The sequence below is a fragment of the Ranitomeya imitator genome, chromosome 9 (assembly GCF_032444005.1).
Source record: "Ranitomeya imitator isolate aRanImi1 chromosome 9, aRanImi1.pri, whole genome shotgun sequence".
Classification (NCBI taxonomy): Eukaryota; Metazoa; Chordata; class Amphibia; order Anura; family Dendrobatidae; genus Ranitomeya; species Ranitomeya imitator.
This window is the reverse complement of record NC_091290.1, coordinates 91488286-91505493: the sequence shown is the minus strand read 5'-3', so window position 1 is coordinate 91505493 and position 17208 is coordinate 91488286. Positions and strand designations below refer to the sequence as shown.

At 42.9% G+C, this 17208-nt stretch overlaps 1 protein-coding gene across 4 annotated transcripts in view; it reads right to left on the bottom strand.

The window, feature by feature from the left end:
• SPON1 (spondin 1) overlaps positions 1 to 17208 on the bottom strand; it is a 1002740-nt gene that overhangs the window by 190699 nt on the left and 794833 nt on the right. For all 4 annotated transcript variants that reach the window (XM_069739940.1, XM_069739943.1, XM_069739942.1 and 1 more), the window contains one exon: positions 3813 to 3980. In XM_069739940.1, the coding sequence (XP_069596041.1) occupies positions 3813 to 3980 (168 nt within the window). The remainder of the gene's footprint in view (positions 1 to 3812; positions 3981 to 17208) is intronic.

Sequence of the window (17208 nt, the reverse complement as noted above, 5' to 3'; positions counted from 1 at the left end):
GATTATGGATCAGTTTGGGATTAGGGTTAGGGGTGTGTTGGGGTTAGGGTTGGAGCTAGAATTGGGGGGTTTCCACTGTTTAGGTATATCAGGGGGTCTCCAAACACGACAGCCAATTTTGCGCTCAAAAAGTCAAATGGTGCTCCCTCCCTTCTGAGCTCTGCCGTGCGCCCAAACAGTGGGTTACCCCCACATATGGGGCATCAGCGTACTCGGAATAAATTGGACAACAACTTCTGGGGTCCAATTTCTCCTATTACCCTTGTGAAAATAAAAACTTGGGGGCTACAAAAAAAATTTTGTGGAAAAAAAAATATTTTTTATTTTTATGACTCTGCATTATAAACTTCTGTGAAGCTCTTGGGCATTCAAAGTTCTCACCACACATCTATATAAGTTCCTTGGGGGGTCTAGTTTCCAAAACGGGGTCACTTGAGGGGGGTTACTACTGTTTAGGTACATCAGGGGCACTGCAAACGCAACATAACGCCCATAGACCATTCTGTCTAAGTCTGCATTCCAAAACGGCGCTCCTCCCTTCCGAGCTCTGCCGTGCACTCAAACAGTGGTTTACCCCCACATATGGGGCATCAGCGTACTCAGGATAAATTGGACAACAACTTTAGTGGTCCAATTTCTCCTGTTACCCTTGTGAAAATAAAAACTTGGGGGCTACAATATCTTTTTTGTGGAAAAAAAAAATTTTTTTATTTTCACGACTCTGCATTCTAAACTTCTGTGAAGCACTTGGGCATTCAAAGTTCTCACCACACATCTAGATAAGTTCCTTGGGGGGTCTAGTTTCCAAAATGGGGTCACTTGTGGAGGGTTTCTACTGGTTAGGTACATCAGGGGCTCTGCAATCACAACATAATGCCCACAGACCATTCTATCAAAGTCTGCATTCCAAAACGGCGCTCCCTCCTTCCGAGCTCTGCCGTGCGCCCAAACAGTGGTTTACCCCCACATATGGGGTACCAGCATACTCAGAACAAACTGGACAACAACTTTTGGGGTCCAATTTCTCTTGTTACCCTTGTGAAAATAAAAACTTGGGGGCTAAAAAAATCTTTTTTGTGGAAAAAAAATATTTTTTATTTTCACGACTCTGCATTATCAACTTCTGTGAAGCACTTGGGCATTCAAAGTTCTCACCACACATCTAGATAAGTTCCATGGGGGGTCTAGTTTCCAAAATGGGGTCAATTGTGGGGGATTTCTACTGTTTAGGCACATCAGGGGCTCTCCAAACGCGACATGGCGTCCGATCTCAATTCCAGACAATTCTACATTGAAAAAGTAAAACAGCACTCCTTCTCTTCCAAGCTCTGCGGTGTGCCCAAACAGTGGTTTACCCCCACATACAGTATTGGGTATCGACGTACTCAGGAGAAATTGCACAACAACTTTTGTGGTCTAATTTCTCCTGTTACCCTTGTGCAAATAAATTTGGGGGTAAAAAGATCATTTTTGTAGAAAGAATGCGATTTTTTTTTTCACGGCTCTACGTTATAAACTTCTGTGAAGCACATGGGGATTCAAAGTGCTCACCACACATCTAGATAAGTTCCTTAAGGGGTCTAGTTTCCAAAATGGTGTCACTTGTAGGGGGTTTCCACTGTTTAGGCACATCAGGGGCTCTCCAAACGCGACATGGCGTCCAATCTCAATTCCAGCCAATTCTACATTGAAAAAGTAAAACGGCGCTCCTTCCCTTCCAAGCTCTGCGGTGCGCCCAAACAGTGGTTTACCCTCATATATGGGGTATCAACGTATTCAGGAGAAATCGCACAACAACTTTTGTGGTCTAATTTCTCCTGTTACCCTTGTGAAAATAAGAATTTGTGGGCGAAAAGATCATTTTTGTGTAAACAAAAGCGATTTTTTATTTTCACGGTTCTACGTTATAAACTTCTGTGAAGCACATGGGGGTTCAAAGTGCTCACCACACATCTACATAAGTTCCTTAAGGGGTCTAGTTTCCAAGATGGTGTCACTTGTGGGGGGTTTCCACTGTTTAGGCACATCAGGGGCTCTCTAAACGTGACATGGCGTCCGATCTCAATTCCAGCCAATTCTGCATTGAAAAAGTCAAACGGCGCTCCTTCACTTCCAAGTTCTGCGGTGCACCCAAAAAGTGGTTTACCCATACATATGGGGTATTGGCGTATTCAGGAGAAATTGCATAACAAAATTTAGTTACATTTCTGTTTTTACACATGTGAAAATAAAAAAAATGGTTCTGAATTAGGATGTTTGCAAAAAAAAGTTAAATGTTCATTTTTTCCTTCCACATTGTTTCAGTTCCTGTGAAGCACGTAAAGGGTTAATAAACTTCTTGAATGTGGTTTTGAGAACCTTGAGGGGTGTAGTTTTTAGAATGGTGTCACACTTCATTATTTTCTATCATATAGACCCCTCAAAATGACTTCAAATGTGATGTGGTCCCTAAAAAAAAATGGTGCTGTAAAAATGAGAAATTGCTGGTTAACTTTTAACCCTTATAACTCCCTAACAAAAAAAAATTTTGTTTCCAAAATTGTGCTGATGTAAAGTAGACATGTGGGAAATGTTATTTATTAACTATTTTTCGTGACATATCTCTCTGATTTAAGGGCATAAAAATACAAAGTTTAAAAATTGCAAAATTTTAAAAATTTTCGCCATATTTCCGTTTTTTTCATAAATAATTGCAAGTAATATCGAAGAAATTTTACCACTATCATGAAGTACAATATATCACGAAAAAACAGTCTCAGAATCAGCGGGATCCGTTGAAGCGTTCCAGAGTTATAACCTCATAAAGTGACAGTGGTCAGAATTGTAAAAATTGGCTCGGTCATTAAGTACCAAATTGACTCTGTCACTAAGGGGTTAAAGGAGGCTTTGGTTTAGTTCATTAGAGCACGCTACAAAGTTGGACATGTGCTTTCCTTCCTGCATTTTAGTAATAATGTGTTATGCTGCTTTCTGATTGCCTAAGGCCTCATTCAGACATCCACTTTTGTTGTACATATTTCTCTTGAGCTTTTCTCAATGTGGTGGGAGGAGATGGGGTTAACCCTGCCTATGGATCTTTTATCATGTTATTGTTTTCTTCCAGCTCTTCCATTTTACTTCTTGTTTTTCACATATAGAACATTCACCCATTATAGTGTACGGGAATGCTCATATGTCTATTTTTAATTTTAGAGACTGTTTCTGATCAACATCTGTCTGCTTTTTGGCTTATTTTCAAATCAAACTCTCTGATTCAAGTGGAAGGGTCCTTAAAAATAACATATAACATTCAGATGCTATCTGGGTACTCTTCTATTTTTTTACTGTCTAATAAAAAGGAGAAAATTGAAAATGTCTTTTTTTGCATATGAGAAAAATGAATGCAACACTGATGGTAAAAATGCAAACCAAAACTGTATGAACATTGGATCCACCATTCTGATGAAAATTATTTCTTGTATAAAATAATCAAATCTAAAACGAAAAAAGATGTCTGAATTAGACAGTCAATGGTGTACATAGAAAAAAAGGGTTCCTACCAAGATTTTCAGCATTTTTTGCATGACATTGGGCCAGTTGTGACCTTCCTTGTTTCCTGTAAGGAGTCATGAACAAGTTACAAGGGGGATGGGTCAACCATGGCTGGCCCTGCTCTCTCCCATAACTCCATAGGAACTGCAATGTCTAGCTGTATGGAATCTTACATGATAGGTTCTTTAGTCCCGAACACTTTGACAGTTTATACAGACAGTAGGTAGCAACTTATTCTTGTATAGGTTTAGTGTGTTAATATGGTGCAATACATTACTTACGGCACTCCGGCATCATACACTTTTCAACTTCAGAAGTCTCAGTCTTGCACATTGACCCATCTGCTGGTGGCATCTTAATCATCCTATGTCGCTTTTTCATGCCCATTCCACAGGTTGCGCTGCATTCCTCCCACTCTCCCCACTCTGTTACTATACAGCTGCTTGGCTCTATACAGTAAATGATATGAAGTAAATAATTGTTAACCTTGGTTTTTACATCTATGATAAGTTAGAATGCACAATACATTACTGCCATATAAAAAAAAAATTACCTATAGGAGAATTTCTTATTCTGTAACATAAAAAAGACATGGGTCCATCAAGTTCAACCTTCCTTGATTAGTTATACATTATCTATAACTAGATCATAGATACCCACAATGTAGTCGGGCAGTCTGACTGATCTAACTGTAAAGAACCCTTTCCTAGCTGCTGAAATTGCTTTTCCTCTACATGTAATAAATGCCATATGGTCCTTTTTAACGTGCCTTGAAGGAATAAGTTATGTGTCAGTTCTTTATATTGACCACACATGTATTTACATACAGTATAGATGAGATCTCCTCTGAGGTATCTTTTATATCTTTTAAAATAATAAAGCCCAAATGGATTCCATATTCCTGATGTGGACTGACAAGTGATTTTTAAAGGGGTAACAATGCATTGGGATGGATTTTATCTCTCTTTTTATAAACCCTAAAATCTTGTTTATATTTGCGGCTGCTGCTTCATATTGAGTACTGATGCTCAGCTTACTTGTAACCAGAATACACAAGTCTTTCTCCTGTTCTGTAGTCCTGAGTATACTTCCATTTAATGTATATGTAACAATACGGTTATTCCGCTCACGGTGCATTATTCTGCACTGTGCACAATTATTAGGCAATGTGCATTTTTGATGATTAATTTTATTATTGAACACGTACGGTGCTGTTGGTCATTCCACAAGGTTCATAAACTTGAAACCTGTATTTTTAAGAAGGTAAAAGTGAGGTTTTGTCTTTGTTTGGAGAATATCTATTTGCGCAGAATTATCATGCAATGAAATGAAAAACATTTGTTTTCCATCTAAGTGGTTTATTTTAATTTGTTAAAGTAAGAATAATAAGCAAACAACTAAAACTGCACAAAATACATTTCTGACACATAAAAAAATATATCAGTGACCAATACAACCACTATTGTTTTGATAGGCTCATAAGCTTCCATGCACGGACTTTGTCAGTTTCTTAATATGTTGACAATCAACTTTTTAAGCAGCCCCAACCACAGCCACCGAGACACTGCTCAGATAAGTGTACTGTTTTCCTTCAGTATAAATCTAATTTTTAGAAGGGCCCACAAGTTATCAATATGATTTAGGTCAGGTGAGGAAGGGGCTATGCCATTATTTTTCATATTTAAACCTTTTAAGCTACCGTCACACTAGCAGTATTTGGTCAGTATTTTAGATCAGTATTTATAAGCCAAAACCAGGAGTGGGTGATAACTGCAGGAGTGGAGCATATGTCTCTATTATACTTTTCCTCTAATTGTTCCACTCCTGGTTTTGGCTTACAATTACTGATGTAAAATACTGACCAAATACTGCTAGTGTGATGGCAGCCTTACTGACAGCAGAGCAGTGGAGACTTTGATGCATACCATGTAGCATTGTAATGTGTAAAAATTATGGTTCTCATAAAAGATACAAACATTTTCCTGGACCCCTGCTTGAAGTGTCTTTTTAAACTGGCAGTAGGTTTGGGGGTTGATTTTAAGACCATCTTGAATCCCAAAAGGTCTAACAAGCTCATTTTTAATAATATCAGCCCATACAGTACCCCACCTCCACCTTGCAGGTGTCTGAGTCTAAGTGGGGGTCTGTGTCCATTATGGATCCAATGACGACTGAATCTCATTGGTCCATAAAACCTGTGAAAAATCTGTCTTTGGATATGTCTTGGCCCAGTCTTGTTCTGTGGTGGTCGGGTTTCATCCTTCCTAATCTCGGCCATGTTTCTGGGCACTGAACACCTTGTACTTCTGGGCCTCCAGGCGAGTTGCAATGGCTTCTTGGCTACTTCACATTTGACTCTTCTCAAATCTTTGGCAGTTATAGTGCATCTTTTTTTATTCAACACCTTTTTTTTTTACCTAGTTGGCTATTTGCCTCAAAACTTTTGATGGATCTATGATCAAACTCCTATGACTTAGAAATTTCAAGTGTTGTATTCCTCTGTAATACTTGTAACAATTTTTGACTTTTAAAAATCAGTTACAATTTTTTTTACTATTTTGCCTGAGGAAAAAAAGTTGCTTAATAATTGTGCACACCTTGAGGCCCCCTTCACACGTCTGTTTTTATGTCCATATGCAGTTCATTTTTTAAAGACCGTAAATATGAACATACACACACCCATTATTTTCAATGGTGGTGCGCACATGTCAGATTTTTCACATGGACCATGAGTTTGTGTGAAAAACTTGCAGACATTTCTTTCTTTACACAGACAACGGACAAAATGCATGTCGAACGTGTGTCATCAGGGTGACACGTATTGGGGCCTGGGGAAAAGCAGTACTTTTCATGCTGATCCAAGGTGCCGGCTGCTGAAGCCATTTTTCATCATTGTTGCGTAGTCTCCCTGAGTTTACTGAAGTGCGACCAGGCGACAAAGATTAGAGTTGTATTCAACACCATCTGCTTTCAAATTGTTCTCCGCAAATTTAATGTGACTTATTCTGATCTGGAGTCTCTGGTGGCAGTGATAATCAGATGCTTTGAGGACCAGTCGGGTGATGTGGAAGAGCAAGGGGGCCAGAGAGCTAAGTGGTGAGATGTTTTTATCTTTTGTCTATCTTTTGAGAGCCTTTTTGGTTCATAAAATGGGAATTACAATCTTTGTAAAATTCAAATACAACTCAGTTCCACTCAAATATATTCGCTTATCTACAGTGGGAAACTAAGAAGTATCGTTTCTCCTTGCGGAGAGTGACATGATAAGCATGTCTAGGTGAGGAGACTTAAAGCCGCAATGCTTCTCTGGGAAATATGCAAATTATCTTTTCAGAGAGGAAGAGGACTAGAACTCTAGTGCCACCTATTGGAAGTAGCAATCCTAACAGTCAATGTCGACCCTTTAACGAGCCTTGTCACATGACTTAGGATAATAGCCAAACCAGAATCTCAATTTGCAGACACTGTGTTTTGGGGTACTGCCCCTCGTCAGTGCAAAGTGGAGATCTGGTTTGGCTGATTGAGAGGCATCTGACCGGGATCGAAGAAGTATCGTTTCTCCTTGCGGAGAGTGACATAATAAGCATGTCGAGGTGAGGAGACTTAAAGCCAGTGGGGAAAAAAGTATTTAGTCAGCCATCAATTGTGCAAGTTCTTCCACTTAAAAAGATGAGAGAGGCCTGTAATCGACACCATAGTTAGACCACAACTATGAGAGCCAAAACGTGAAAACAAATCCAGAAAATCATCTCGTCTGATTTATCAAGATTTATTTAGCAAATTATGGTGCAAAATAAGTATTTGTGTCACGATTCCTCTGCTCAGTGAATGATTGCTATGCTGTTCTATGGAGACTTTCTAGCTGAGCTGTCTGTACTACTACTACTGGCTTTACATTCTCCACCCTGTTCTTTGGGGGAGGCCATGACTCAGGCCATTTGTATGGACCATAGAATTCGAGAGAGAAATGATGAGCGACAAAGGGTTTCGGTCATTCTTCCTGAGTCGGTTTCCTTATCTGAGAAGGTACCAATGGAGTTTGGAACCGGCAGCTCTTGGGCCGTGGAGAGGAGACATCGGTGTGATCTGAGACTCTGCTTCTACTGTGGTCATGCTGGACATTATCTCAAGGACTGCTCAATTCGCCCTCAAGCAAACAAGCCGTTGGGAAATGCTTAATTCTGGGTGATAGTCGAGGAGGTCACCCAGACTTCCAGGTACCCCTTTACTCCTTAGATAAAGTGCTGTTGAATGTGGAACTATGTTTTCAGAACCTGTGGTCATCTGCACTTGCATTCATTGACTGTGGGTCTGCAGCAAACTTTATTGATTCTGGACTGGTTCTTAAATTAGGATTAGGGACAGTTAGATTGGAGACACTTATTCAGATTGTTGCTATTGACAAAACACCATTACTCAAGAACGTTATCCAGCTGGTAACGGTGGAATTCACACTAAAAGTGAAAACACTCCACTCTGAGTCCATATCCTGTTATGTCTTGGATAATTTACCTGCTGGGTTGATGTTGGTGTTTCCTTGGCTGCATGTTCATAATCCTGTAATTGATTGGTAGCAAAAGGATATTGTTAAGTGGGGCCCCAACTGTCATAAAAAGTGTTTTTATGCTGTGCAAATTTGCTCCACTAGTCTGGAGGGTCTGCCGGCATACCTGAATGACTTTGGAGATGTGTTCTCAGAAAAATAGGAAGATACTACCTCCCCATCCTCCTTATGATTGTGCTATTGATCTTGTTCCAAATGCCAAATTGCTTAAAGCTCACCAGTATAACTTGTGAGGACCGGAAAGGACTGCTATGAAGGAATATGTCAATGAAAGTTTACAGAAGGGTCATATCCGTCCCTCCTTCTTGCCTGTAGCTCCCGGATTCTTCTTTGTGAAAAAGAAGGATGGGGGTCTCCATCCTTGCCTCGATTTCCATGAACTAAACAAAATTACTGTTAGGAATACTTACCTGCTTCCACTCATCCCTGATCTATATAATCAGCTTACTGGGGCTAAATGGTTTTCTAAACTTGACCTTTGAGGGGCATATAATCTGATACGGATCCGGGAAGGTGATGAATAAAAGACCGCATTTTTAACATCTGAGGTTTTATTCAAGAACCTGGGCATATGCCTTTTGGTTTAACCAATGCACCTGCGGTCTTTCACAACTTTATCCCCTTCCCGACCCATGACGCCACGTAGGCGTCATGAAAGTCGGTGCCATTCCGACCCATGACGCCTATGCGGCGTCATGGAAAGATCGCGTCCCTGCAGATCGGGTGAAAGGGTTAACTCCCATTTCACCCGATCTGCAGGGACAGGGGGAGTGGTAGTTTAGCCCAGGGGGGGTGGCTTCACCCCCTCGTGGCTACGATCGCTCTGATTGGCTGTTGAAAGTGAAACTGCCAATCAGAGCGATTTGTAATATTTCACCCATTATAACGGGTGAAATATTACAATCCAGCCATGGCCGATGCTGAAATATCATCGGCCATGGCTGGAAATACTAGTGTGCCCCCACCCCACCCCTCCGATCGCCCCCCCACCCCCCCGATCTGGCCGGTACACTGCTCCGGCTCCCCTCCGTCCAGTGCTCCGCTCCCCCCCGTGCTCGTGCCCGCTCCCCCCGTGCTCCAATCACCCCCCCGTGCTCCAATCACCCCCCCTGCACTCCGATCCACCCCCCCCCGTGCTCCGTTCCACCCCCCCGTGCTCCATTCCAGTCCCCCCGTGCTCCGTTCCACGCCCCCCGCGCTCCGTTCCACCCCTCCCGCGCTCCGATTCCTCCCCCCGTGCTCCGATCCCCCCCCCCGTGGTCCCCCCCCACCCTATCATACTTACCGATCCAGCCGTGGTCCCGTCCGTCTTCTCCCGGGCGCCGCCATCTTCCAAAATGGCGGGCGCATGCGCAGTGCGCCCGCCGAATCTGCCGGCCGGCAGATTCGTTCCAAAGTGCATTTTGATCACTGAGATATAATCTATCTCAGTGATCAAAATAAAAAAAATAATAAATTACCCCCCCCCCCTTTGTCACCCCCATAGGTAGGGACAATAAAAAAATAAAGAATTTTTTTTTTTTCCACTGTTAGAATAGGGTTAGGGTTAGGGGTAGGGTTAGGGGTAGGGGTAGGGTTAGGGGTAGGGTTAGGGGTAGGGTTAGGGGTAGGGTTAGGGGTAGGGCTAGGGGTAGGGTTAGGGGTAGGGTTAGGGGTAGGGTTAGGGTTAGGGTTAGGGCTAGGGTTAGGGTTAGGAATGTGCACACGTATTCTGGTCCTCTGCGGATTTTTCCGCTGCGGATTTGATAAATCCGCAGTGCTAAACCGCTGCGGATTTATGGCGGATTTACCGCGTTTTTTTCTGCGCATTTCACTGCGGTTTTACAATTGCGATTTTCTATTGGAGCAGTTGTAAAACCGCTGCGGAATCCGCACAAAGAAGTGACATGCTGCGGAATGTAAACCGCTGCGTTTCCGTGCAGTTTTTCCGCAGCATGGGCACAGCGATTTTTGTTTCCCATAGGTTTACATTGAACTGTACACTCATGGGAAACTGCTGCGGATCCGCAGCGTTTTCCGCAGCGTGTGCACATACCTTTAGAATTAGGCTATGTGCACACGGTGCTGATTTGGCTGCGGATTGGCCGCTGCGGATTCGCAGCAGTGTTCCATCAGGTTTACAGTACCATGTAAACATATGAAAAATCAAATCCGCTGTGCCCATGGTGCGGAAAATACCACGCGGGAACGCTGCGTTGTATTTTCCGCAGCATGTCAATTCTTTGTGCGGATTCCGCAGCGTTTTACACCTGTTCCTCAATAGGAATCCGCAGGTGAAATCCGCACAAAAAACACTGGAAATCCGCGGAAAATCCGCAGGTAAAACACAGTGCCTTTTACCCGCAGATTTTTCAAAAATGGTGCGGAAATATCTCACACGAATCCGCAACGTGGGCACATAGCCTTAGGGTTAGGGTTGGAATTAGGGTTGTGGTTAGGGTTAGGGGTGTGTTGGGGTTAGTGTTGTGGTTAGGGGTGTGTTGGGGTTAGGGTTGTGATTAGGATTATGGCTACAGTTGGGATTAGGGTTAGGGGTGTGTTGGGGTTAGTGTTGGAGGTAGAATTGAGGGGTTACCACTGTTTAGGCACATCAGGGGTCTCCAAACGCAACATGGCGCCACCATTGATTCCAGCCAATCTCGTATTCAAAAAGTCAAATGGTGCTCCCTCACTTCCGAGCCCTGACGTGTGCCCAAACAGTGGTTTACCCCCACATATGGGGTACCAGCATACTCAGGACAAACTGCGCAACAATTACTGGGGTCCAATTTCTCCTGTTACCCTTGTGAATCTAAAAAAATGCTTGCTAAAACATAATTTTTGAGGAAAGAAAAATGATTTTTTATTTTCACGGCTCTGCGTTGTAAACGTCTGTGAAGCACTTGGGGGTTCAAAGTGCTCACCACATATCTAGATAAGTTCCTTGGGGGGTCTAGTTTCTAAAATGGGGTCACTTGTGGGGGGTTTCTACTGTTTAGGCACACCAGGGGCTCTGCAAACGCAACGTGACACCCGCATACCATTCCATCAAAGTCTGCATTTCAAAAGTCACTACTTCCCTTCTGAGCCCCGACGTGTGCCCAAACAGTGGTTTACCCCCACATATGGGGTATCAGCGTACTCAGGAGAAACTGGACAACAACTTTTGGGGTCCAATTTCTCCTGTAACCCTTGGGAAAATAAAAAATTCTGGGCTAAATAATTATTTTTGAGGAAAGAAAACGTATTTATTATTTTCACGGCTCTGCATTATAAACTTCTATGAAGCACTTGGGGGTTCAAAGTGCTCACCACACATCTAGATAAGTTCCTTTCAGGGTCTAGTTTCCAAAATGGGGTCACTTGTGGGGGGTTTCTACTGTTTAGGCACATCAGGGGCTCTGCAAACGCAACGTGACGCCCGCAGAGCATTCCATCAAAGTCTGCATTTCAAAACGTCACTACTTCAATTCCAAGCCCCGGCATGTGCCCAAACAGTAGTTTACCCCCACATATGGGGTATCACCGTACTCAGGAGAAACTGGACAACAAATATTGGGGTCAAATTTCTCCTGTTACCCTTGGGAAAATTAAAAAATTCTGGGCTAAATAATTATTTTTGAGGAAAGAAAACGTATTTATTATTTTCACGGCTCTGCATTATAAACTTCTATGAAGCACTTGGGGGTTCAAAGTGCTCACCACACATCTAGATAAGTTCCTTTGGGGGTCTAGTTTCCAAAATGGGGTCACTTGTGGGGGGTTTCTACTGTTAAGCCACATCAGGGGCTCTGCAAACGCAACGTGACGCCCACAGAGCATTCCATCAAAGTCTGCATTTCAAAACGTCACTACTTCACTTCCGAGCCCCGGCATGTGCCCAAACAGTGATTTACCCCCACATATGGGGTATCAGCGTACTCAGGAGAAACTGGACAACAACTTTTGGGGTCAATTTCTCCTGTTACCCTTGGGAAAATAAAAAATTGCAGGCTAAAAGATCATTTTTGAGAAAATAATTTTTTTTTTTATTTTCATGGCTCTGCGTTATAAACTTCTGTGAAGCACTTGGGGGTTCAAAGTCCTCACCACACATCTAGATTAGTTCCTTTGGGGGTCTAGTTTCTAAAATGGTGTCATTTCTGGGGGATCTCCAATGTTTAGGCACACAGGGGCTCTCCAAACGTGACATGGTGTCCGCTAATGATTGGAGCTAATTTTCCATTTAAAAAGCCAAATGGCGTGCCATCCCTTCCGAGCCCTGCCGTGCGCCCAAACAGTGGTTTACCCCCACATATGGGGTATCAGCGTACTCAGGACAAACTGGACAACAATATTTGGGGTCCAATTTCTCCTATTATCCTTGGCAAAATAGGAAATTCCAGGCTAAAAAATCATTTTTGAGGAAAGAAAAATTATTTTTTATTTTCATGGCTCTGCGTTATAAACTTCTGTGAAGCACCTGGGGGTTTAAAGTGCTCAATATGCATCTAGATAAGTTCCTTGGGGGGTCTAGTTTCCAAAATGGGGTCACTTGTGGGGGAGCTCCAATGTTTAGGCACACAGGGGCTCTCCAAACGCGACATGGTGTCCGCTAACAATTGGAGCTAATTTTCCATTCAAAAAGTCAAATGGCACGCCTTCTCTTCCGAGCCCTGCCGAGTGCCCAAACAGTGGTTTACCCCCACATATGAGGTATCGGCGTACTCGGGAGAAATTGCCCAACAAATTTTATGATCCATTTTATCCTACTGCCCATGTGAAAATGAGAAAATTGAGGCGAAAAGAATTTTTTTGTGAAAAAAAATTACTTTTTCATTTTTACAGATCAATTTGTGAAGCACCTGAGGGTTTAAAGTGCTCACTAGGCATCTAAATTAGTTCCTTGGGGGGTCTAGTTTCCAAAATGGGGTCACTTGTGGGGGAGCGCCAATGTTTAGGCACACAGGAGCTATCCAAACGCGACATGGTGTCCGCTAACGATGGAAATAATTTTTCATTCAAAAAGTCAAATGGCGCTCCTTCCCTTCCGAGCCTTACCATGTGCCCAAACAGTGGTTTACCCCCACATATGAGGTATTGGTGTACTCAGGAGAAATTGCCCAACACATTTTAGGATCCATTTTATCCTGTTGCCCATGTGAAAATGAAAAAATTGAGGCTAAAAGAATTTTTTTGTGAAAAAAAAGTACTTTTTCATTTTTACGGATCAATTTGTGAAGCACCTGGGGGTTCAAAGTGCTCACTATGCATCTAGATAAGTTCCTTGGGGCGTCTAGTTTCCAAAATGGGGTCACTTGTGGGGGAGCTCCAATTTTTAGGCACACGGGGGCTCTCCAAACGTGACATGGTGTCCGCTAAAGAGTGGAGCCAATTTTTGATTCAAAAAGTCAAATGGCGCTCCTTCCCTTCCAAGCCCTGCCGTGCGCCAAAACAGTGGTTTACCCCCACATATGAGGTATCAGCGTACTCAGGACAAATTGGACAACAACGTTCGTGGTTCAGTTTCTCCTTTTACCATTGGGAAAATAAAAAAATTGTTGCTAAAAGATAATTTTTGTGACTAAAAAGTTAAATGTTCATTTTTTCCTTCCATGTTGCTTCTGCTGCTGTGAAGCACCTGAAGGGTTAATAAACTTCTTGAATGTGGTTTTGAGTACCTTGAGGGGTGCAGTTTTTAGAATGGTGTCACTTTTGGGTATTTTCAGCCATATAGACCCCTCAAACTGACTTCAAATGTGAGGTGGTCCCTAAAAAAAATGGTTTTGTAAATTTCGTTGTAAAAATGACAAATCGCTGGTCGAATTTTAACCCTTATAACTTCCTAACAAAAAAAAATTTTGTTTCCAAAATTGTGCTGATGTAAAGTAAACATGTGGGAAATGTTATTTATTAACTATTTTGTGTCACATATCTCTCTGGTTTAACAGAATAAAAATTCAAAATGTGAAAATTGCGAAATTTTCAAAATTTTCGCCAAATTTCCGTGTTTATCACAAATAAATGCAGAATTTATTGACCTAAATTTACCACTAACATGAAGCCCAATATGTCACGAAAAAACAATCTCAGAACCGCTAGGATCCGTTGAAGCGTTCCTGAGTTATTACCTCATAAAGGGACACTGGTCAGAATTGCAAAAAACGGCAAGGTCTTTAAGGTCAAAATAGGCTGGGTCTTGAAGGGGTTATGAATGACATTTTTTCTGATATCATTGGAAAGTTTATTGTTGTATACCTTGATGACATTCTAATTTTTCCATCTGATTTGGATTCACACTATAAGCATGTTTGTTATGTTTTACAGAGACGCAGGGAAAATTCTTTGTTTGCCAAATTAGAAAAATGTACTTTCTCTGTTCAGGAAATATCATTTCTGGGGTTCATCTTATCTGCTGAAGGGTTAAAGATGGATCCTGGGAAGGTGCAAGCTATAATTGATTGGGTTCAACCTCACAACCTTAAAGCACTACAGCGTTTTTTAGGATTCACCAGTTATTATAGAAAATGTATTAGGGGTTTTTCACAGATTGTAAAATCTCTTACCGATCTCGCATGTAAGAGGGCGAATCTAAAGGTTTGGTTGTCAGATGCCATTGAGGCCTTTAATAGATTAAAAGAGTGCTTCATGACTGCTCTAGTTTAGATTCAACCTGATCTTCAGAAACCATTTATCGTTGAGGTGGATGCCTCAGAGGTTGGGGTGGAGGCTGCTTTGTCTCAAGGTCCTAAAACCCTAACGAACTTAAGGTCATGCAAATTTTTTTCAAGGAAATTTTCACCAGCTGAGAGAAATTATGAAGTTGGGAATCATGAATTGCTTGATGTCAAGTTAGCGTTTGAGAAATGGAGGCATTTTTTGAAGGGAGCTACTGTTAGGACTGGCGGAACGCACCAAATAGTATTTAGAGAGGATATGAGGTGCGTTTGTAGTCTGGGGTCCACGTGCAGAAAGGACACCTGCTGCTCGATAATGGCGGACTAGATGGTGGTATAATGTGAATACACACATGAGTTCGTTTCACCCGGTATGAAGGAAGTGAATCCTGTTGAGTCACAGGGCAGCGATACCGCACAGAGAGCACAAATAAAGGGTCATAGAACTCTGTCCCAAGACACGGGGAAGGAGATCCTCTAGACCTCTTACACTTGACACCGTTACTATGGTGTCAGGGGTAGAACTGAACTAATAATAATAATTTATCGCACAAAAGTGCGTACAACGCCGCTCTGGCGGACGCCACTAACCACCCTAACCAGGGCCCAGAAAGTGCACGGCGCCGCACTGGCGGTCGCTGCTGAGAGACGCTGAATTGTGTGCTGATGTGCAGAGTAGCACTGTCTGGCACTAGGTAGCTTCCACCATTCGCGAGCAGGCAACAACACTAGGGATGGGAATGATTCGGACCTTTCATCCATCAACAGGCATTCATCTACACACACACAAGTAAATCAGTTTACACTAGCACAAGGCTGAGTGGCCATGCAAACCTTTTATAGCAGTTGCGCTCCAGGACCTTCCTGATGGTCCAATAGGAGCCGCAACAATACCTGAGCATGTGACCCCTGACCTCAAATGGGAGGTCGTCCCGTGGGCATGCTCAGTATGGGAAAAGCAGGACTTAGTCACAGAAAGGCTTGCTTGCTGCTGATCAGTGCTGGCTACAAAGGCAGAGCCTGGAAAGGCAGCAGTAACCATTCGCACAGTATCAGCTTGAACCAGACGCTGGGACCGATGTCTCCACTGAGCAGGTTCCACTGCGGCTGGAGGAGAATGGGAGACCGCAGTGGACATGGTTCGAGATTTCCCCTGTGCAGCGGCGGGAACTCGACAACTAACAGCTACTCATCAAGTCTCGGTTGTGACTGACCATAAAAATTTAGCTTACCGTATATACTCAAGTATAAACTGAGATTTTCAGCCCAAATTTTTGGGCTGAAAGTGCCCCTCTCGGGTTATACTCGAGTCATGATTGGCGGTGCCCGGAGACCATCTGTCCGGGAGGAGTCAGGGACGCCAGGAGCAGGTAAGTATGTCATAGTTACCTGTCCACGTTCCACCCGCCGGGCGCCGCTCTGTCTTCCGTGTCCTCTTGCTCTGACTGTTCAGGTCAGAGGGCGCGATGACATACTAGAGTGCGCGCCGCCCTCTGCCTGAACAGTCAGTGCAGAGAGACGCCGAGGAGCTGCGGGCAGCAAGAGAAGTGAGTATGTCATTTTTTTTTATTGCTGCAGCAGCAGCATTATATATTGCACAGATTTATATGGAGAATCTATGGGGCCATACTGAATGGTGCAGAGCATTCTATATGGCACAGCTTTATATGGAGCATCTATGGGGCCATACTGAACGGTGCAGAGCATTCTATATGGCACAGCTTTATGTGGAGCATCTATGGGGCCATAATGAACTGTACAGAGCATTCTATATGGCACAGCTTCATGTGGAGCATCTATGGGGCCATAATGAACAGTGCAGAGCATTATATGTGGCACAGCTTTATATGGAACATCTATGGGGCCATACTGAACGGTGCAGAGCATTCTATATGGCACAGCTTTCTATGCAGTATCTATGGGGCCATAATAAACGGTGCAGAGCATTATATATGGCACAGCTTTATATGGAGCAACTATGGGGCCATACTGAACGGTGCAGAGCATTATATATGGCACAGCTTTATGTGGAGCATCTATGGGGCCATAATGAACGGTGCAGAGCATTATATATGGCACAGCTTTATGTGGAGCATCTATGGAGCCATAATGAACGGAGCAGAGCATTATATATGGCACAGCTTTATGTGGAGCATCTATGGAGCCATAATGAACAGAGCAGAGCATTATATATGGCACAGCTTTATGTGGAGCATCTATGGGGCTGTAATGAATGGTGCAGAGCATTATATGTGGCACAGCTTTATATGGAGCATCTATGGGGCTATAATGATCGGTATGGAGCATCTATTTTTAGTTGTGAAATTCAGTTGTAGCTGCTGCATTTTCCACCCTAGGCTTATACTCGAGTCAATAAGTTTTCCCAGTTTTTTGTGGCAAAATTAGGGGGATCGGCTTATACTTGGGTCGGCTTATACTCGAGTATATACGGTATATTGAATCTGCTAAACCTTTAAC